Source organism: Blennius ocellaris, assembly GCF_963422515.1.
Source record: "Blennius ocellaris genome assembly, chromosome: 7".
Lineage (NCBI taxonomy): Eukaryota > Metazoa > Chordata > Actinopteri > Blenniiformes > Blenniidae > Blennius > Blennius ocellaris.
The window spans coordinates 8,808,706-8,830,856 of NC_137656.1; the positions used below are offsets into that span (position 1 = coordinate 8,808,706).

At 44.1% G+C, this 22,151-nt stretch overlaps 1 protein-coding gene across 1 annotated transcript; it reads right to left on the bottom strand.

The window, feature by feature from the left end:
- Positions 1-9,694: 9,694 nt before the first annotated feature.
- snx18a (sorting nexin 18a) lies at positions 9,695-22,103 on the bottom strand. The gene is made up of 2 exons (XM_080499516.1): positions 20,259-22,103; positions 9,695-11,125 (listed from the first exon to the last, which is right to left on the bottom strand). The coding sequence occupies exons 1-2, from the start codon at positions 21,790-21,792 to the stop codon at positions 10,872-10,874; spliced, it is 1,788 nt and encodes a 595-aa protein (XP_080355642.1). The 5' UTR covers positions 21,793-22,103; the 3' UTR covers positions 9,695-10,871.
- Positions 22,104-22,151: the final 48 nt, after the last annotated feature.

Below are 22,151 nucleotides of genomic sequence, written 5' to 3' on the forward strand. Positions count from 1 at the left end.
TATGTTGGCTCAGACGTTTGTGCTCGCAGCCGCATATTCATCATTGAGGTGATTCCAGAGTCTTGAACTGCTTCGAAAGCATGTAAAATCTTTGTCGCATTATTTCTGCTACCACCGCACAGTTTATCAAACTGAAACTTCTGACATCAGTGAGTATGATCAGACTGGACACATGTAAAATCAGAAGCTGAGTGGCGACGTCTAGTGGTCATAATTCTGATGATTAGAGCAATAAATAGAGATGGATAAGAAACAGCACTTGACGACAAGCATCCAAAGTGAAATGATAGATGAAATGTTAACAAAAGTAACAATTTTACTATGTTTTTTGAATGAAAATGTACTTAATATAGCTGTACATGGACGTTTTCCTTTAAATGCATAAAATTCATAAATTTTATTCATGCACCAGAGTAGACAAGAGCAGGCTCAGTACTGCGGGCTCACACGCAGGTATTTTCTCGCTTCTATGTGGAGCTTTGAAAGAGCTCCTTCCCTCCTCTCCACACAGACAAACAAACAAACATGCAGGCACCCTGTCATCGTCCGTTCCTACTTCTCCGGTGTGAATCTAGACTGAGCATCAACCTCAACCCCAGACTGTCAAACCAACATTGTTGTTGTTATTTTTTGGGTTTTTTTGCAGCAGATTCCACTTCGCTGCAGCTCCTCTGTCGTGACGAGGGTAGAAGTAAAACCCTCCAAACATGGCGGATCCTGGTGAGACCACCCACAGCTGCAGGACGGGCTGAGACGGCCTGCTTGTGTTGAGGAAAGCTGACGACTCACTAAACTAAGATCCTCCCGAGAGGGATTGCTCTGTTTTCATTGCCTGAAATCAGAAAGGCGTCAATTGTTTTGATCGTGGCGTCTAAACTTAATGTATTTTAATCTACTAGTTGCAAATAATGGTGGATACCAATACAGGACATAGATTCAGTATAAATGTCACATGACAAAGGTGTTTTCAAGATTCTAGTGACGTTATATTTTTTTTAGTTTTATTAGGTTATAAACCTGATGCAATGTCTGAAATGTGACCAAATCTAAATATATTGGAAATCAAATGCTTTATTTTATGACTTGCGCAAAACGGTGTTTTACGAGGTAGTAAAGTAGTAAAGAGAGTGGAGTAGATCTGTGCTTAAATCAAATGTAGCTCTATAAGTGATCATGAATAAAGAGCCAAATGTTTTAATTGTTGCACGGCATGTGAACAATCCCAGGAATGTGCACGGGGAACTCCATGCATTTGCATATATATTACTAATGGCTCGGTGCAGTGTCGCAGCCGTGCCTGAAATGACAACAATGTCTCCGATGAAGATGAGGAGTCACGTACAAGTCGTTTCAACTTGTTCTTGTGAGCGTAGTGCAGCCAAAGTCTCGAGATCGGTTCTTTTTGTAAACACAGAGATGAAGCCATGACAATGTGCCGATCCTGGTTCAACTCTTCTTGATTCATTCACAATTTGTTCAGATGTTGCAAAAAAAAAAAACAACCCAAAAAAACAAGTGCATTTAAAGAGCAAAGCCGCTGCTTGCGAAAGGCCGTTCCTTGCATTGAGCAGAATTCTGCTTCCATGAACAAAGATCAGATTGTAGTTTCACAAAGAGGAAATCTGCACTGGGGAAATGCTGACGGTCTGCCGTGTAAAATGCGAACGTCTGCCAGGAAACGGTCACATGCTCGGGCCTCGGGGTCGTCGCCGCCGCTTCCGATGATGGTGACGTGAGCCGTCTGCAGTGTTCTGCCGACACCGTGCTCAGAATTAAAAGGGAACTCGCGCCAGTCCCATTGTGTGTCTGCAAAACTGAATATATAGCGCTGCCGCCGAAGGATATTAGATCTCTACAGTAATCATTGTAATTTAAGGCTGGGAAATTGTGGGGCTGAGGGTTAAAGAACGATGGCACCCCCGTGAGACAAAGGATTGGAGACAAAGGCGTCTTGGCTGGTTTAGTTTAATAAGGTTCCAGTCTGACATATCCAGATGGTTAATTGAATCACTCTCAACCTCCAGTCGCATTTTTACGCACAGAGATGAGGTTTCATTTAAAAAAAAAAAAGACTTCAGTTTCTCTGTTTTTAATGTAACAAAAATAGCAGTGTCTAGTTGCTCTAACAGATACTAATATATCATATAAGCGAATCAAGGCACGTAAAATACTGCGAAGGCTTTCAGAATCTAACGTGCTCCTGCCGAAAGCCACGTACAACACTTTCCTTTTAGGGGGAAAATATTTGTTGCTCAAACGGTGCACTTTCCCTAATTTCTCCTCCTTCCCACAGCTCTTTACTCAAGTGGCATCGCTATCAGGTGTCTTTATTTAGTAATCTGGAGCTAGAGTCGCCTTTCACTGGCTCCTGTCGGCGAACAGAGATTTAATTTTTTTTCTCCGTTCCCAACGTGGCCGAGGTGATCCGAAGCGGCACCACCGAGATGCAGCTCGCGCACTTAATGTGAGGAGTATACGAGCAGGAAAGCTGTGGTCTTTAATGGGCTAATGTAAGTGCCTCCCAGGATGGCGGCGTCGCTGCATTCTTCTGCAGTTTCAGTGATTTTATTCTGAGGTGTTCATTGCTCACCTCGAAATTTTGGGACGGTTGATTAATGATTGGACTGCATTATATATGAATATATATCAATATATTTGTATTTTAGGTTATTGGTAGTGTATGTCAAGATAGTTAGTCTCCAGCTCCTTATTTTAATGATGTGTGCCAAGGTGAAGTTCACAATTTTAGCGTTCTGATTAAACCAAAACTCTTATTCAGTAAGCATTTATGATTCAATATTTAAAAAAATATTTAAAAAAAAACAAACTTTAACCTTATAACCCTCTTACGCATCTACATTCAGAGCCAGCAAACATGTGCTCATCTCCCTCATGCAGTTTATTGATTTTTGTCATTCATCATCCAAGGCAGTCAGTGGATTCATCCATTATCAGATCATAAATGATGCTCATGCTCCAGATGTGCTTTTTCACAGTTGGACTTGGACATTCTTTATTGTCATTGCAGTACATCACGCAGTGAGGAACTGGCAACGAAATGTCGTTGCTTAGCAACCAGTAAAAAAAGGCATTAAAAAAACATATTTAAATATATTTTAAAAAGTAGTGCAAACAGTCAAACAGTTACAATAAGGTGCATATGAACGATAAATAAAAGAGCAGGATGAGAAATGGGATAGATTAAAATTGAATAATTGCACAGTGTGATATTGCACAGTATGAGTAAGTTACACTTAAACCAAATCCTCATAATTAAGTTGTACCATACAGTATTGTCCCACACACGAAGCAGTTGTTGGATGATGCGACTATTGACACGTGAGACCCAGCCCTCGGGTCTATGCTGACCCACCAGCCACGTCTCATCAGAAAACCCCCACACAGGTCGATTGTTGAAGCGACAATGAACCGAGCCATCCATCCATCCGTGGTGATCATTGTGAAGCACAACAGCAGGTCAGGTACACTGAAGACGGTGGAGAGGGTCCAGATTAACCATATCAGATGTGTTGAGTGACATACAAGGTACATTCTGCTTATTATTTGTTTTGTGTCGACCTTACGTTTAAAAATTGCATTTAGCAGAGTTTCAGTCAGACATAATGGAAAGTGAGCGGAATTAGAGGCCACCAAATCTCTTGATTCGTAAATGTTGCTCCTCCACTTTGGTCATGAGCGTAAGTTCACTTTTATGGAGGTTTATTTCATAACCCGATATGTTTCCACATTTTGAGACTGAGTAAAGCTTGACTGGGTGTCTGTTATAAGCCATAACATTTGAACCTGCTCGGTGGATTCTCTTGGCAGAAGAACTCTGCTTATATTCATACGGTGGTGTCTATTTACTGGCATGGACCTGAACCTGATTGCACACTGATCCATATGGACTCGTGTAACCTGTTGGGTGGATGAGGACAGATGTTCTAGATGTTTCCTTTGGAAAAATCAGTTAATTTTTAGACGAAGACGTGCTTTAGGCTCATTTTGTGGTCAAAACTGAGAGTTAAACAACGAGTGGCTACTTGTAGTACGGCAAGTAAATGTATTGTACTGTGTGTGTGTGCGTGCATGTGTGTGTTGGAGAGCAGCCAGGAGGGGTGGGGGTGGGGTGGGGGGGGCAGTCAGCATTTTTCAGACAACATGAATGAGGCCCCACCAGAGCGGGCTTCCTGTGTGAAGCCTATAAAAACAAAACCGGGGCTACAGCATGTCGAGTGTTCCCACATTCCTGAACAGTCTGCCAGGTACAGGACATACAGCATGTCCTCCATGCTTTCCTTGGGGGGGAAAAAACAAAACAAAACACCAAAAACACACAATGATGCATCAACATCACCTAAAAGGCATCAATGTTATTTGTACTTCTTGTTTATTATTATTTGTTTTTAACTGAGAATAAACAGTAGCGCTGCTGGCGGTCCACAGGGGGCTGCCATGTCCCTGTGAATCATGTCCTAAAATTGACCTCAAAGACACCAATTACTTTTTCTTTAGTTGATTAAAAATAATGATTAACAAACGTGTATTTGCCTGTTGGAGTATACCAGCCCCATCCGATCAATATCGGTACATAACACAAGATGTTATTGTGTGTGACTCCGGCATCTTTCCTCTCCCAGATCTATTTAAAGTAGAACGACCAGACACACACTTTGAATAGAAGATCCAACTGGAGACTAACAACCAAGTAAACAGCCCAAACTGTGGGAGTTACTCTGAGCAAATAGAATGAAATCTTACACATTTCTTCCACCTTCAAGTTTGTTTGTTTTTTTTCTTCCTTTTTATACAAATTAATCATTTGCAGTATATATTTTGTATTGAAACTAGTTGTATTAAAGCTCCCCCTCATGCAGTGGCACCACAATTAGCAACTGACTTAAAGACATAAACGTTAACAACTTGTACAACTGTGTGACAACAGTGTCAGTAATCCCTTTAATTGTGCACGTGTGATGATTTGCAAAAGTGTAGCACTTTAAATCTCGCCATGTACAAATTGAGTAGAAATCAGACTTAATTTTCTGCTCACTGATGAGCATAAGATCCACAATACGAAAAGCACAATTAAAACATTGTAAAAGTATTTCCTCTTTTAGAATATATATTTATTGTATTTGTATTGAAGATTCATTTGATATTCAAGACAACCTGAGCGGTTGTGGAAGATGGTGTTTATTCTGCTTTTTTAAGCTGTGGCCGCCCACAGAAACTACCATATACCATGTACGACACATTCCACAATAAGGGCGAGAGTAAGTACAAAGTTTAGGGCACAGAAACTGAACTAAGCACAGAATAACATTTAATAAGCGAGGGAGAGGCTTGCTGAGCCATTTCCAGGCCCGGACGCCTCGCCCCTGGGTCTGGGCAGAGACCTGCTGTGCTGCGGTCAGTGGATGACCTCATGGTAGCTGCTGACCAAACCCACGTGTTTGTCTAATCACACTGCCTGCATTACTAAGATACGCCTGTGATGCCGGAAACGCCAGGGCCAAAAATAACATTCGGACGTTCATTTACTCAGTTCTACAGGTAAAATATATACTGCAGGAGGAACATGTTCAGGAGGAAAAAAAAGAGAAATAATTTTGAAGTAAATCGTTAATGATTATGACAATGACTTACATTTAAAGGAAGTATTTGCAGTATAGTTAATTGTTGCGCAACATGCCTCCAGGCCAAACAATCTGAGCCCGGGGTGGAAGAACATAACCGCTTGTTCAACTAAATTAACACATGATGGATGATTCACACGTGAGCACACACTGTACTCAGACTGCTTTTTTGACAATCGGCTGCTTTCAGCTTCTTCAAAATCTCATATCAGGATGTAAATACTTCAGGCACGTCACATGCTTCACAACGTATGATAATCTCAGGTGTGATCTTTCTTTTAAGAGGAAGTCATCACACACACGTAAAACCTGTATGCTTCCTTGTTTTATCTGCATACAGATGTCGCATATCAACCTTTTTCTGGTGCAGATTAGTAGTTTTAATATGAGGTATTCTCCCTGTATGTGGTGATGTTGGATTAAAAAGAAATCAGAATTTTTTAATGAAATAAGATCACAAGGGACAAACAGATCCCAGGTGGAGGCCTCCCTGGAGGGTTAGACATGCTGCCTCTCATTCACACGCCTGCATGCACACTGTTTTCCAGGACGGGATCCTACCGCTGGGACTGGCACACAAAGTGTTGGAGGAGCTGGTTTGTGTTTTGTTTGTGTTTTTTTTTCCCCAGAGATGGAGGATGTACGCAGAGCCTCAGTGCTAAATATCTCCACGGCACCGGGGTCGTTGAGCTGGGTCAGGCTAAGGTCTGCGTCGGTGTTGGATCAGAGGCCGGGGCAGAGCCGGGTGTAATTGAAAGCAGACCCCGCCAGAGTCCCCCGCTCCCGCCCCCTCCTGCACCCTCCAGCAGGAATATGCTGAGTATAGGAAAACGCCTCACATTCCAAAAGCATGAAATCTGCGAAAAGAGAGACGGAGAGAACCACAACAGCACGGGGAAGTTTGTTCCCGAAATACCTGAGCAGATGAAGGTTTTTTGGGGGGGGGGGGGGGGGGGGTGGAGCTGCAAGGCAATCTTATCAGTCTGAACAACTGCTCACAATTGAGTTCCTTGTCATAGTCTTCCATCAAAAAAGAATAAAACATTCAGGGGAAATGAAATGCTTCACTTGTCTTGAGGCTTCAGTCAAGATACTACAGAGTACATCCTCAGCAGGTGCGTTCTGGATTTACTCACTTTTATGTAAATCATCATATCTGGGAACATGACAACAAGTGAATTGTTACTTATGGTTTACCTTCAATGATGATCTTTAAAACGCTGAAAATTTGTTTTTATTGAATTAGCAGTGGCAGTTTCTCTTGTTTAAAAAAAAATGAAGTTAGGATCACGAGCCCAAACCTTTCTTAGTTTAGGTCTTGGTCAGTTTTCTTTGTCCATGTTCAGTGAAACTTGACAGAAAATGTCAATTGCCAGACAGGATATAGTCAGATTTACTTTTGTTTTGAAGTGTTTCAGTTTCAAGACTTGATTGTTCAATTCACATGGAGATTTTACAGCAATACAAAGCACCAGACAAAAGCTGTGTCAACATACACAGATGCAAGAACGACATGTTCTCTTTGTACCAAAGTCCCACCTCGACTTGTAATCTGGTACAGCCAATTGAAACAAACCACTTCCTTTTAAGAGAAATCCTGTGTTTGGTTTTGTGTTTCCTCTTTCAATTCAGGAGTATTACCAGAAGAATTACGAGGGATGAAATCTTTGTGTTCCACCTCGGAGCACTTCCTACCATTATTGTATCACATTCGGACGGCTTTAATCAGCTGAAGCCGTATGAGGAAGTCGGCGGCCAAAGTCACAATGATATTCGGTGTGAAGTAATGTCAGTGGAGTGGACCGGCTGTCACGAGCAAGGTGAGGAGTCGATTGAAGGCTGTAGATGGCAGACGAAACACAGGCTCATCTAATCAGAGGGTTGATTCGGTGGATAACTAGGTTGCGTGCGACCTCAACAACCTCAACCTCTACTTTTCACAGCTCTGAGGAGTCGGATCTGTGTTTTGCACACGGAGGGCGCACCAGGAAATCAAACACAGTCCAAAACACAAGGAGTTTCTGATTCAGGGTCTCTTAAAACAATGTGGTGAAACTTTCAAGTCGGTGCCAGCTAATCTGATTGAGAAACCTGGATAATTCGATTAACTGTTCTGGCTTTCCTTCCTAACTATAAAAACAAACAAAAAAAACCAACTTGTGTTTCATTATCATTATAACAAGAAAAATGGCTTTGAGTAGAATGTGTATGTTTCTATTGTACCTGATTTCACAGTCCAGTTAATTCCCACAATCCAAAGACATGAATTCTCTGTTAACTGATGAGTTTAAATTCTCCATAGGTAAAAAAAAGGGGTGAGTGTGATTGTGTGTGAGGATTTTTCCCTGTGATGGAGAGTCGACTGGTCCAGGCTGTAGTTTGGCCTCCCTGAGGCAGCTGACATTCACAAGACTGATGACAAAATTATAATTTTTTTTTTTTTAAGTTCCATTCAGTGAATCAGAAAGAGCTGTAGAGACTCTGAGGAGCAATTATGTCTCATTCATCCTCTTCCATAGTCTTAGTGAGGAAATCCCCACTGAAAACGTGGTTTACTCTGAGCTTTGCACTCAGCTACAATGACACTGGAACGGTGTTTCCATCGCTGCTGTTGTGGTTGTGTGTTTCACTCTTGAGGTTTGCACATGCTGCATGAAAGACATGAAGCATCCAGTGGAGGGCTGATGTTTCCTGTTTGCTAGACTGCCATGAGTTAACCCCCCCCCCCCCACCTAAAATAGCTGAAATGCAAAGAAGATGACCTCAAAATATTTCCTTTGTCAGTTAATTTATTGCTCATCTCATCCAGAGATCTAAATGTGATCCACAGCCATCACGTGCTGCCAGATGATGTCAGGTTTACCGATCACGTTTTTCAGATTGACTCGATGTGTCCAACAATTAGTTGTTTTACAAATTTAGAACAACTTGAGCTTGAGGCCCAGAAAAGAGAGAACATGAAAACAGGAGCACCCATTTCCTCGGGCGTTGGCAGTATTGACAGAAGCCCGACGGAGCGAGACCGCCTCAGGCCGTTTTCATCTTATATTTATGTAAAACACAAAAACTACAGATTACTATAGAAAAGTCAATGATGCATGAGAGGGAAAACAAACTTGAAACTTCCCCGGTGACAAGATGTCATCGACGTCACAAACAGTGAGATGATCAACATGGAAATGACTGAAATATATGATATATGATCAAGCACAGGAAAGACGACTGAAGAGAAGGACGGGCTGACCAACCGATGCTTTTAAAATCTCATTATTTCTTCATCTTTTTCTACAGTAGCTTCCCATGTTGCACTGCCATCGTTCTGCGGGAGCACAGAAGGAAAACACAGGTTCTAGAAAGGTGCACCACACAGCCTCGCCGCTATCTGCTGACGATACCTGATGTTATCCGTTTATTGTTTGCTTCTACTAGTCTGGCAGGTTTTTCACCAGGAAAGAAGAAAAAAAAAAAAAAAGAACATGCAATGAACAAATATCAGGGTTAAATCTCCTGCTGTTTTATTTTTCTTATATAGGTATAGAGGTGAGGATAGCTGAAGGGAAACAATCCCAGCTGTTTTCGTTCTTTTTGACCTTTTCCTGTTGACGACGCGTTCGCCGCCGTCCACGCTGACACTTCTAACAGCGGCCAGATGTCCCAGATGACCCGCCGCGCTCTGTGCTGTCAGCAGATCTGAGAGGCGAGCGTGAGCTCAGTGTGAAGCGCAGCCACAGCCTCCTGGGAGGCAGCCAAGAAAACCTGCAGTGCTGTCTGCTTTGCTCTCTTTTGTCTTTTTTTTAGTACGGTAAATCGTTAAGTGGCTACATTACATTGTTGTGGAAATTCCACTTGTCTGTCGTGGGGGGGGGGGGGGGGGGGGGTACTCTCAAAGACCTCCTCAGAAACTCATAAACTTTTCTTTTAGGTTGCTCACTGGCACACAGAGTATTTTTAAATGAAAAAATTAGTCAAGATAGGGAAAAAAAAGGATGTTTGAAAAAAAACACACGGGGCCAAGCAGCAAGTTACTGTGGAGGAGGAATTTATTTCACCGTCTCTGCTTCTACATTAATCTCATCAGGGTGCAACCAGTGTCATGAAGGTTAAAAACATCCGTGCAGCTGGCCTGTCTGGATCTGTGCTAGAATAAAGGACCACATTATTAAAAGAGACGTGGAATCCCCTCTACGCTCGCCCCGCCTCTGAACACAACCCCAAAACTAAGCCAGAAAACCAAACTGATGACACGACTTCCCGAAGCCCCCACCCCCACCCCTAAAGTCCGCATGCTCTCGTCAGCAGTTGTGCTGCAGGTGAAGCGAGAGCTTCTCATTGTCAAAGCAGGTAATCCTTAATCCCATATTGTCACGTAGGCAAGTGTTAAAAATCAATCCAAAGAAGATTTATGTCCCATAAAAGACACTGCTGCTATTTAAAGCAGTGCTCTCTTGCCAAAGACTGCAAGAAATATGCAGCTTTGTCCGAAAACAAAACACAATATGTTTCTACATAAACAGTCTATAAAACTTTTCTTAATGACTAGTAACAAAATTGACCATAATTTAGAAGGCACAGCAAGAAGGTGGTGACGGTGGCAGCTCAGTGAAAAGGCTGTAAACATTGTGTCCTGTGAGAGAAACCGCACCGGGAGGGGCTTGAGTGTGTCCAGAAGGCAGTGCGATTGGCCGCCGCGGCGGCAAGTCACTGGAACCACTGGATAGAAACGGAGTCGTAAGGCTTTAAACACTTGATATATGTAATCTTGCCCCGGATGTGCAGGCAACAGTGAAAGCGACGGTCCTTCGCTCTTGCTCTCTCTCTCTCGCTGTACGGGAAATTAGATTTCATTCGCCCACGAGCTGGCCCGAGCGCTGAACCGATATCATGATCGATTCTCTTGAGACCTAACTGAGTTATACTCTTGTCTGTGTTGAAACTTGGCCTAACGTCATCACACTGCACATCTTCTTTTCAACGTGGGACAATCCAGTGTCCTCAAAACTGTGGGCGACACCACGAGGAAACCCGGATTCTAGTCGAAATTTCTTTCTTTCTTTTAATTTGTACCCGTGCCAAATCTCCCTGATCATCCCTCCCTGCTGGAAAAGCACCAACCAGCAGTTGCTCCCGGCCGCCTCCAGCCAAAACGCTGCCGGCAGGCCGAACGGAGGCGCACGGCCGTTTGTCACCCGGGTTGTAAAAAACCCCCCACCCAACGCCGGGACGGGAGAGGCGCTACGCGTTGTCGTACTTCTGCAGGGCCTCCTCGAGCTTCCCCGTGACTTTCTGGAAGAAGGTGATCTGCTGCTGTAGGTAGTGCTGCATCTGCGCCTTGAAGTCTCGCACGCGGATCCGGTGGAAGTGCTGGATCTCGGCCAGCGTGGCGCAGGAGATGATGTTGCAGCGTTCGTTGATGCCGTCCGCCTGCGCTGGGTCCATCTTGCCCTCCTCCACGTGCTTGTGGCTCTCTTTAACCTTGGTCAGGGCTCCTGTTTGTTTGGGGTGGAAAAAAACAAACTGTAATTTATATAAACAGTTGAAATCAAACTAATAGTATCATCAAACTTTTTCTTTTTTTCTGTGAACCCTGTTTCTTCTTTGAGACTTCTTTCCTTGAAAATAACTCCAGAAACCAAACAAGTCAGGTAAAAATAGTGGCGAGACTTCTGAGAATGACTGGTTTGTTCCAAACTGCCTGAGAACCAGACTCCCGTCAGTGTCTATAGTTAGGAAATGTGAGGCCCCCAAGTCTAAAAATATCTGGTACATTGCATCACTTTACAGCCCAACGCAACCATTTAAGGAATTCTTGCAGCCCGTTTCACGGTTGTTGTTCACTTTGATTTGATTTAAAAAGGACAGAGTTTTACAATATTTACCGATTTGTCATGTCTTCAGTGCTGTAGACTGCAGACAATCCCCTCCTTCCATAGAAACGCAGAAGTGTCACAAACGGTTTTAACCTCTTATCTGCTTTATCAAAAGCTGCAGAAGTCCAGCGAACAAGTCTCATGCAAGACCAAGGACTTGTTACTTATTACACAATGCCCCTGGAACATTTCACATCATTTGTGGCTGAGTTGCATGTGAAAAGAAAAAAAAAAAAAGGCTGCCAATGCTGAAAATTCTCACACATCCATTTTTAAGCAAAAGAATATCTGTGGATGGACAAACATTCACGTGCCTTTGATCAAAAGGTCGACGCTAAAACTTGCAGATCAAAAAGCTTTACTCCAAGCTGCTGTTTAGGATAAAGCTGGCAGAATCAGAAACACTCCCTTTTACACGCTTACTTTTAGATGATTGTGTCTTTCAAATACCTGATTTTAAATTTCCCCCCTATAAAGCCCGATAATCCAATTGAACATGTACATTTCTATTTCATTTCTTCCCTCTTTAAACACTTTGTTTTCAGGAGGTGCTCTATGAAGAAGTTTAAAGTAAAAATCGATTTTCTGCAAACTTTACACGAGTCGTCTTTCAGTATTGGATTCTTTCATGAAAGAATAGTCCATCCAGCTTTTGGACAATTCTTTGACTGCTGCGTTTGTGTAAAGAGCGGCTACCCCCACATTGAGATTAGTACACTCATACAAAGAGTATAATCAGTGTCTGCTTTGTGGCTTCAAAGTGCCAGGAAGAGAGCGTTGCTGTCGTCTCTGTGGCAAAGCAGCAGCGTGATGGTTTTCAACCTCGCGTGTTCACACGTATTCACCATCAGCGGGCCCGGTGCAGAATAGGCCTTCAGTCGCTGCAGAGCTGAAATGAGAAATGAGCGTCTGACGTTTTCTGGAGATGGATCAGAAAGAGCTGAGAGCAGGGTCGTAACACTGGGAGCTCATGGCCGATGACTTAAACTGTTGGCATTTTGTGACCGACTCGACGAAGAAATGTCATGAGCGATAAATATCTGGGGGAAAGCAGGAGGAACTAACAGAATGTGATGGGCTGTCAGAGCAGGGCACTAAAAAAAAAAAAAAATGGTTGGAAAGAAAGACGACCACAGACAGAACCTGAGCGGTGCAGCGTCACCTATGACGTTTTAGACTCTTAAATGTAAAAAAAAAAAAAAAAGATGCTTAACATGTACTCCTCCCATCTTCTCACCTCAGTTTCTGCTTTTTAAAGTCACGGCTGAACAGAGAACAACTTTTGCAATGGAGGTTTTCAACATTCAAACCTAATGTAACCATTAAGGGAAACTTGCTGCCAGTTTTATCCAACTACAAAACTGGTTTATCTATTTGTTATGTCTACAGACCCAGCAGAAGTGTATGAGTCACATATTTTTGAAATCCTAAAATGGACCGTTAAACATGGAGCATAAAGCAGAAGTCTCATGACAGCTTACATCTTTCTTTAGACATCCCCTCAATGTGGTGACATGATTATCATTACCCTATAAATGACAACTCTAAAGTTTGCCTTTATTGCTAATGCTAATGGTGCCTTAATGGCGGTGTAAAGTAGTCACCTTGAACTACCTCATGGTGAAGTAAGGCGACATACTGTATACGATTACCATCTGCTGTTTAGTCCTGCAAATGAAACGGTGCAAACCCCAGAGGAAAAGCATTTACTGTTTGTGAAAATGATCTGCAAGTGTCCTCATCAAGCTGGACTGAACCGTCCTGCAGCAGACTGGAGCTTCACGTTAAAACCCTTTGTTTTCTCGACACTCCGAAACGCACCACCTGAGGAAAAGACGGCGCAAAGTGTTGACACTGATGTGGTGTAATCGTGGCGTGATTGCTCAAAACTGTGCAACCGCGTTCACTTGGCAAGTGGAAAAGTCTTCGTGACACGACGGGCTGAGAGACAAAATAATCCGCACAGTTGTTCTATAAGATGGAGCTTAGATTGTGACCTCGGGCCAAAAATGAATACCCCGTCCCTCCCCCTTTTTTTTTTGTCACTGTGTGATCTGAGTCACCGACGTTCAGTCAAAACTCTGATTCAACTTGCTCGTTTCCTGGAGTAAAGGACTTAGTGACCTAAGCCTCCACTCCCCCGACTTCCGTTTAAAGGTCATAAAACAGCTTCACAGCTCCCGTTTGTTCCTCCGGCCCCCTTGAAATCTGCCTTTTGCCTTCTCGTTGTGTGGCTTCCTCCGCTGCAGTTTGACCCCTACCTCAGAGTCGCTGCAGTGTACACGAGATTAAACGTGACGGGAAGAGAGGCAGAGATCACAGCGGGGGGCAGGTTTGGGGAGAGCGATGGACACAGATGTCCAGTGACCGAAATACAACTCCCCAAGGTGTTTGCTGTACCTTACAGGCCTGTGGTTTCCTGTGTTAAAAGCACACTAATAGATGGGAGGAGTTCAGACGACGGTGTCGGTAAACTGCAGTAAGCAGAGCCACGTCGTTTACCCCGCTGCTCATGCTGCTTGTAAAAATAAAACCAAAACTAACATGACTCACACATTAGATGCATGTAGTTTTTACTCTGTGAAAGGTCAGAAAATCCATTTTAAAAGAGCTTAAAATGTACTTTTTGGGGGGGATCAACAAACCAGAACGTGACTTTATGGCATCATTTATTGTGTCATAGAACTAATGTCACGATGTTCAATGGGGCTTTTCACTGCGAAGGGATCATAAGGGTATGAGTGAGATATCACCAAAAAAATATTGTAAGAGCATAAAATATTATTCTGTGTTTGAAAAAAAGCTGGGCCCTCTCTTTGTGGAGTTTTGTAGAGTTCTCATAATGTCTGGGTTGTATTTTCACCAGGTAGAATGTTTTTGCCCCCCCCTTCAAGATTATGCATGTTAACCAAATTGACTCAACAGGCTGTAGGTGTGAGTATTGATGATACAGCAGATGTATCCGAGAGGGTGTAGGACATAATCAATATGAGTATCGCAATAATGTATTTCGTCGATCAATTCTCAAAGACATTTTAACAAACCTTAACGAACTGCTTGGAAAACCATCAGTGCGTTATGATAATCAAACTATATATACTAATGACTAACATCTATCTAAATAAATAGATGCACAAAATGAAAGAAGATAATAGAAGAAATAAAATACATTCATGGAAACACAATGTTTTGTAGGTAGAGAAATCATAGTTATGTCGTCAAGTTTTCTTTTCTCAGTCAAACTTCACGATCTCTATTGTAAATACTAAGGCATAAAGATTTTATGAGCACAGATCTCTCTAATCCTCTATTGCACCTGATGTGTTGTGCTGCCGCCGAGCCGTTTGCCTCCTGGGAATGTGGAATATATCTGAAATGTACAATGCTATTGTCTATATACGGTGGTGTGGGTATTCAGGATTTAGAGCTGCTGATGGCTGCCCAAACGCAGCATTGCAGATGGAGATAAATAAGGTTTATAAGCGTGCTGTAGAAACTATAGCCCTCGGTCGGAAGAATTCCTGATAATCTCCCGTGCAGAAGTCACCCCCGGGTGTACGGAGGTGGCACGGAGCCCTCCTGGGCTCACTGCAGGGCTGCCATTTCAGCGCTTACGTAATCCACGCTTACGCAACACCAGGCAGGCCCTCTGACCTGAACGACCAGCGGGCAATCCTCATCTCATCACTCCACCACCTCCTCTGTCATTCCAGTTGTGCATCGGAGGGACATTTAAGCAGCCCGTAACAATACATCAGACATATCCTGCAGCGCAGAAACGACTGACTCAGCTGATATACAATCACAGTCTTTCCCTCACTCGCCTGCCATTGTTTAATCACTTGTGATAGAATGATGATGGGATCAGAAAAGTACAGCTCTGAGGGACGTGCTGAGTAAGCCGGAGGAACGGCAAATTAACGCCAGACCGAATAAAAGGTGATCTGTGTGCAGTCAAAGCTGTGAAGAGTGAAACTGCGAACAAGTGCAATAAAAAGTCAATGGGTGCACATTGGTGTAGTGGTTAGCCTTCACAATAAAGGTCTCCTGTTGGAGTCCAGGTGAGTTTCTGAGCAGAGTTTGCATGATGTCTCTGCGCACACATTGTTTTTTTCTCAGTGTACTAGAAACATCAATTTGAGAATAAGCAGTGACGAAGTTGTCTGTGTGTGTCAGTGTGAATCTGTGTGTGTGTGTGTGTGTGTGTGTGTGTGTGTGTGTGTGTGTGTGTGTGTGTGTGTGTGTGTGTGTGTGTGTGTGTGTGTGTGTGTGTGTGTGTGTGTGTGTGTGTGTGTGTGTGTGTGCTCTGTGATAAACTGCTGACCTGCCCAGGGTTTAACCTGATAGAAGTTATTTCTGCACTTCAATTTTGAATACCTAAAATTTTCACTTTGTTAAAAAAAAAATAATAATACAGGAAATACCTTAAATCAATTTTTTACATGCACGGATACTTATCTGCTTGATTGAAAGGTCCTGCTTATTTTGATCGGCTAAAAATTCACAATTTTTAAGTTGAAAGTACATGCTTCTCTGTCAGTGTATCTACATTTACCGTTGACAGTAATACAGATCATATTGTTTTGCTCTCAGTCAACAGGCTTTTCCTTCACAAAGCACTGCAGACAAGATCAATACACTCACTCTGACTCCATCTTTAAACAAGAACTGGCAGCGTTGTTAATGTTTTTACTCACATAGAAGCTGCATGATTGCAGTTTGATTGAAAAATATGCTGTACAAAGTTTTGATCTGTACTTTGATACCTTCTTCAAATGAGACATTCAAAGTTTACAATCTTCACACATCAGTTGTTGCAGGTTCTTTGTTTGTTGACAAATTAAGCTGCGTTGCGCTCGCTTCCTGTTTTACAACCGGGTTGTAGTGTTTTCAACCAATTGCAACATTGTAAGTCAAACAGCAATTTGGATGTTTCTATAAAAACTGCATGAACAAGTCACCGAAACATTAAAAACAATACTTCGTTGTGCTGGAAAAGCAATGTTTCGATTGAAGCCCCATTCACACAACAATGTTCCAACTGAAAACTCATAATTGTTTTGTTTTCGTTTCAGAAAACGTTCGCGTCTACGCGGCAATATTTTGAAAACGATGTGTGTTTACATGGAAATGGCAGAAAGACTGAAAACAATGTACTTTTTATGTTAGGCCACGAGTTAGCACAGTTGTTTTGTTTTTTGAAGTGAAGCCACACACACACACATACAAGAATAAGCAATAAATATTAAAAAATCACAAGTACACGGACATTTATGTGGACAGAAAACGAAGTTGGATTGATTTTGCGGGTAACTCTCAACAGCAAAACTACAAAGTCGCGCTTGAAAACATCATGAAAATTGTGTGTTAAACTCTTCACATTGCATGCAGCAATGCTTAAAATCTAAACTAACAGTTGTCAAAGCCACCAGGCGTTAACCGTAAATGAGACGACTGGAAAAGAGCAAGTTTCTTTGCATTTTCAGAAGTGAGCACTTGTGGAATCTCCTTGACCCTTTCTCAACAGCCTGACGCGAGTAGAAACGTCAGACTTCAATATACCTGAGGCGTCTGCATCAGGTGAGGACAGAAATAAAAGGAGATATTTTAGAAGCAATGCCTGATGTGTGGTTGGGAGCGTTGTCCCCATCAGACTGCCCCTCTAATGGCTAATGGAGTCCCTGTGGAGCAGGAGATCGATACTGTGATGGTCAATGTGGGAAGGTTCGTGTTTCACTGGGACAAATAAGAGCCTGCCGAGTGTCTGCGGTTTAGATAAGATAAATGCAGGGAAGCTAAATATAGAATTCGACTATTGATAAGACAGGATTAGCAGCCACTGTGATGAGTTTCTCCAAGAGTCCAAGCTACTTCTGACGTGGAAACGTCCACTTCAGTTTATGATAACAAAGAACGTGGCCTGGCCAGTGTAAAAGGTGACGCACTGGATTGGAAGCAATAAACCTCACTTCCTCACAGACGAGTTAAACTATCATGAAGGAAGTGTAATGATTATACGTGTTGAAATTAATATATATCAGTTATAGAGAAAGGCACCTCACAAAATCAGCCCCTTAAACTTAATGATCACATATTTATATCTACAACTTTATTATTAGACAACCACTTTCATTTATTCATTTTTTGCCTTTCTTCTTTTTTCCACAAGAAGTGTTGTGGCTAAAAAGCCTTAATACAGAGATAATTTTTACTTTTACTTGGAGTTTGGAGATTTGAATGTGGCAACAAAGTGCTCATTGAACCTCAGTTAGCGGAAGTTTAACTAGTATAACTGAAGCATAACTGGTGGTAGACCTGGCGTTTGCGACCCTGTTAATACAACAATGAAAGGCTGGAAACAGCATAGTTTCTGTGTTTTCATTTTAGATAAATTTCACGGCCACAAGGTAATGTTTTGATAACGATTGCAGCACTGCACGTGCCAGAAAAGATGTGTTAACCTTGTTTACACTGACATGGGAGTGGTGCACTTTAATAACGTGAATGAATCACTGGTTCCCGACACCATTGTTTAGACAAACTTCATAAAGGCAATGAAAAGTGTATCGCTATCGTTTTAAACAATCAGATCGCCAACTCTATTACAGAATTTGAACACACACAGCTGTTCTGGTGGGGGAGGGTGGCGGCAGAATCATGGGATCTTTTCTGAAACGCCGCGACTGCGCATGCGCACCGTTTCCATACTGAATAGTTCTTCTGCTCAAGGACAGGCAGATGGAAAATAACAACAACAATAGTCAAAGTGTACTTGTGCTGAGGCAGCAAATCTCTAGTACCTTCAGATCAAGTAGGTTCTGCGTGACACCGCTTTCATCTCATGAGCATCATGTCTTTCTTTTCGGCTGTTTTCAGTGCATGTCTTTTCTCAACATTTCGCCTGCGGCAAGGTCTTCGAAATCTCTTATCTGTACAATCAGACTGACGCTTTTTTGCCCAGACAGTGTAAATGCCTGTGTCACCTTATGTGGGTTGTGTGTGTGTGTGTGTGGTCTACATAGGGAATCTACATTTTGGAGCTGAATGCGAAGTTTGTGTCCCACTGTGGCGTGAAAACAAGTCCGCCCTGTGTCCCCTCCTGTGCAACTATTGTGTAGTGAAGAGGCCCAATGTTTGTTCGGGCCTCAGACAGCAGTAAACCAGGATGTCCACAAGGCCCGTCACCACCAAGCTGCTGGACTCAAGTTGTCGCACTGCTAATTCATCTCGAGACGTTTGTAAGTCAGTTTTTCGCACCACGCTGCGAAAAAAACAAAACATGAATTTCTTGACGAGTTGCGTGATACTGATCAGGCCGATCATAAAAACTGGAACTAATGCATGAAATGATGAGGATTAGTTAACATCATCCTATAATCTTGTGAACACTGGCTCTTCTCCCACGCTATGCCCTGCAATGGCACTGTTTCAGGCAGGCCTCTGAATTTGACAGTATTTATTAACAAATGACAGTACAACATTCACAAAGCTGTCAGTCGAGTACGACCTGCGGGGCAATGGGAGACGGAAAAGTTTGGCTTATAGGAAGACGTTCCAACACATTCCGGCACATGGCAGCAGCAGCAGTTAGAGCGCTCTTCTCATCAGCTCTCCAGTGCCCTGCTTCTTGCATAACAGTGTCGCCTGTCATGAGAGGGACATTCTGCCAAACAAAGAAAACAATGATCCGGTTTGGGTTGTGTAGGACGATGGCCTAGATTAGTTCAACTATCCAGTTTATCTGTGGCACCGGTGAGAACACAGCGAGTCATCATGTGTCAGGAATTCCGTGCTCAAATCTTTACATTGATGAGACAGGAAGGAAAGTCTCTGTATCCACGATGACCTCACCGGGACTGGAAAGTCACACACAACTGAACCGACGGGTGCCGCCCTTCTGATTCAGCAGGTGGGACAAACAGTGGCGGCCACATGTGAGCAAGCGCTGGCCTATTTGCTTTGCAAATTGACCTATGATGTGTTGTAACCCGACTGCTGCCTGCTGCTCTGGCAACGGCAACTCCGCCCGACACGAATGCTGCGGTTTATTTATTTATTTTATTTTTATGACAGAGCAAACACACTTATTTCTTTGATGTAAAGCTGTTGATAGCACCTCAGCAAAACACTGTCATATCAATAACAGTCTTGCCACATTATGGGTTTCTACAGCGACGCGTTGTGAATTTCGAAACGACTTGAAAAGAGATCGAATAAAATATCGGATGCTGGTCACCTCAGTCTCTTAAATGGATGATGACAGTCCTTTGTAATCTGTAGGCAATTGAACTGCTTTGTGAAAATTATTACTGACAGTGATTCATCCACCCCATTTGATCTGACGTGCTACGTGATGACAAAACCTGTAAAACAAGTCTACCTACAGGTACCAATAAAGTAACCATGACCATGTAATTTCTATCACAGTTGCCATTAATCTACGAGCACGTTTCACCCTGAAAGTGTCTCCATCAGGGTTACTGACAAGGCAGAGAGTGAACAAGTAAACTTACAGACGCTCAGGGAAAACATACACAAACACTGGGAGAACATGCAAACCGCACATACAAAAACCCTAACCCGGAATTGAGTTTTTGTCTCATCACTGTGAGGCAAGCAACCTCATTTGAAACAAGACCATTTGAATCAAAGTATATGGAATAATAAGCAGATACCTGAGAGGTTTGTCAAAGCAAGACTTGAATACAATATTAAACCAGTGAGTGGGAGAGTCAGATGTTGTGTTTGTTACCTTTCTGAACATGAATGATGTCTGGGTAGTTTGCCAGATGTCCCTGGTAAAGGCCTAACAAATCGATGATCGGGTCCAGATCCTTGCTTGGCTGCTCGGCAAAATACTCTCCGATGGACTCGTAGGCATCGCCAGTAAAGGAGATGGCCTGGTTGAGCCCTGCTGAGTACGCCTGCTGGTCCATGTCAAAAGCCTGGCTCAGTACTTTAAACGACATGCCCATTTTTTGATACTCCTTCTTAAAGCCACTGATCTGCTTGCGCGCAAACTCGTTGGCCGTGGCGTTGAGCTGCAGCGTGCTGTCGTCCATCCTCTTGGTGAAGGTCTTGAACCCGTCGATTTTGCTCTCGACCTCCTGGAAGTCAAGTGGAGTCGCCGGGGTGCTGATGGTGAGGAAGAAGTTGGCTCCCACCATCTCGTCCTTCTCGGCCTTCCTCTTGCCCAGCTTCCAGGCCTTCTCGTCGGCGCTGTTGCAGGTGAGGAAGTGCTGGAAAACGTCGCACCTGGCCAGGACGGGGTGGCTGGTCATGTGGTTCATCCACCAGATCAGGCCTTTCCTCCTCTTGGAGATGAAGTCCTCCTCGAAGCGCCCTGTGGCCTGCTTCTCGGGGATGTGCGGCACCGAGATGACGGGGAATTTCTCCACCAGCCGGGCGTACAGCCAGTCAAAGTGCTTATACCTCCTGTTCACCTGGTTCTGGGTGTGGGTGGGGGTCAGCTTGTAGGAGATGTAGCTCTTCATGCCCTTGAACTTGGTCAGCTTGGTGGGGTCGTCAATGCCACAGTTGAAGGGATACGGGTTCTCCTGCCACTCGGGGCCACACTGACCCATCACCACACAGATTTTATCCCCATCTTTCACAAAGCCCGCAGCCTCCCCGAGCACAAACGCCTCGCCGCCCGACTTCACGAAGGTGGAGAACCTGTTCAGGTTTCTGCTGACTGTGGCCGAACTCTTGGCTTGCTGTGCATTTCCCCTAGCCATTGAGGACGTGGACACTCTATACTTGGAGGGGCCATTGCCTTCAAAGTCCTGATACCTGCCTCCCACAGGCTCGTCTGCCACCGTGGAGCTGTCATCCCAGTCGTCGTCCCAGTCGTCGTCGCTGCCCTGGCCGACCTGCTGGTACGTCTGCTGCTGAGGAGGAGGAGGATGATGCTGCTGCTGCTGCACCGGAGGAGAGAACGTGGCGAACGCAGGAGGCGACGGCTTGGAAAAGTTTTCAACTTTCGGCTTGAAGGAGCCGTCGAACCCTCCGGTTGGGATGTTGGCGTAGCGGGAGTCCGGGTACGCGTCCCCAGATGTGGTGCAGCTGCTGCTGCTGCTGTTGTTGACGGCGGAGGAGGCGTCGCTCCGCAGGACCTCCACGTATGACGCCGGGAAGAGTCCCCGCTCTCCTCGGCTGTTCGTCCCCTCCAGCCAGCCGTCGATGTCCTTCTCGCTGTACAAAGTTAGGATCTCGTTCTCCTTCACCGACACCTCGCCGGGGTTTTCCGAGTTGAAGTCGTACAGCGCCCTGGCTCTGAGCGCCATGGTTCCCTGGGAAGCTGGATCGGGAGAGTGGGGGGGGGGGAGGACAGCCGGGGACAGCGGGCTCTCTTACGGCTGGCTGGCCGGAGCAGCAGGCGGGCGCCGCGGGCAGCCGGGCGAGCTCAGACCGTCCAGCAGAAACTCCGATCCAAAAAAACTTCCGACACCGTGACAAAGCCCCGATCCTCTCCTACCTCTGGGGTAGATCCAGGAGGACGCCGCTGGTCGTGTCAACCCAGAGGCTGACGGGTTTATCCCGCGATAACAACAACAACAATAACAACAACAACGCGGAGCCGAGCTGCTGCAGCCTCTCGATCTCCGCCGCTTCTGCCCTCACATGCTGCTGCAGAGCAGCAAGT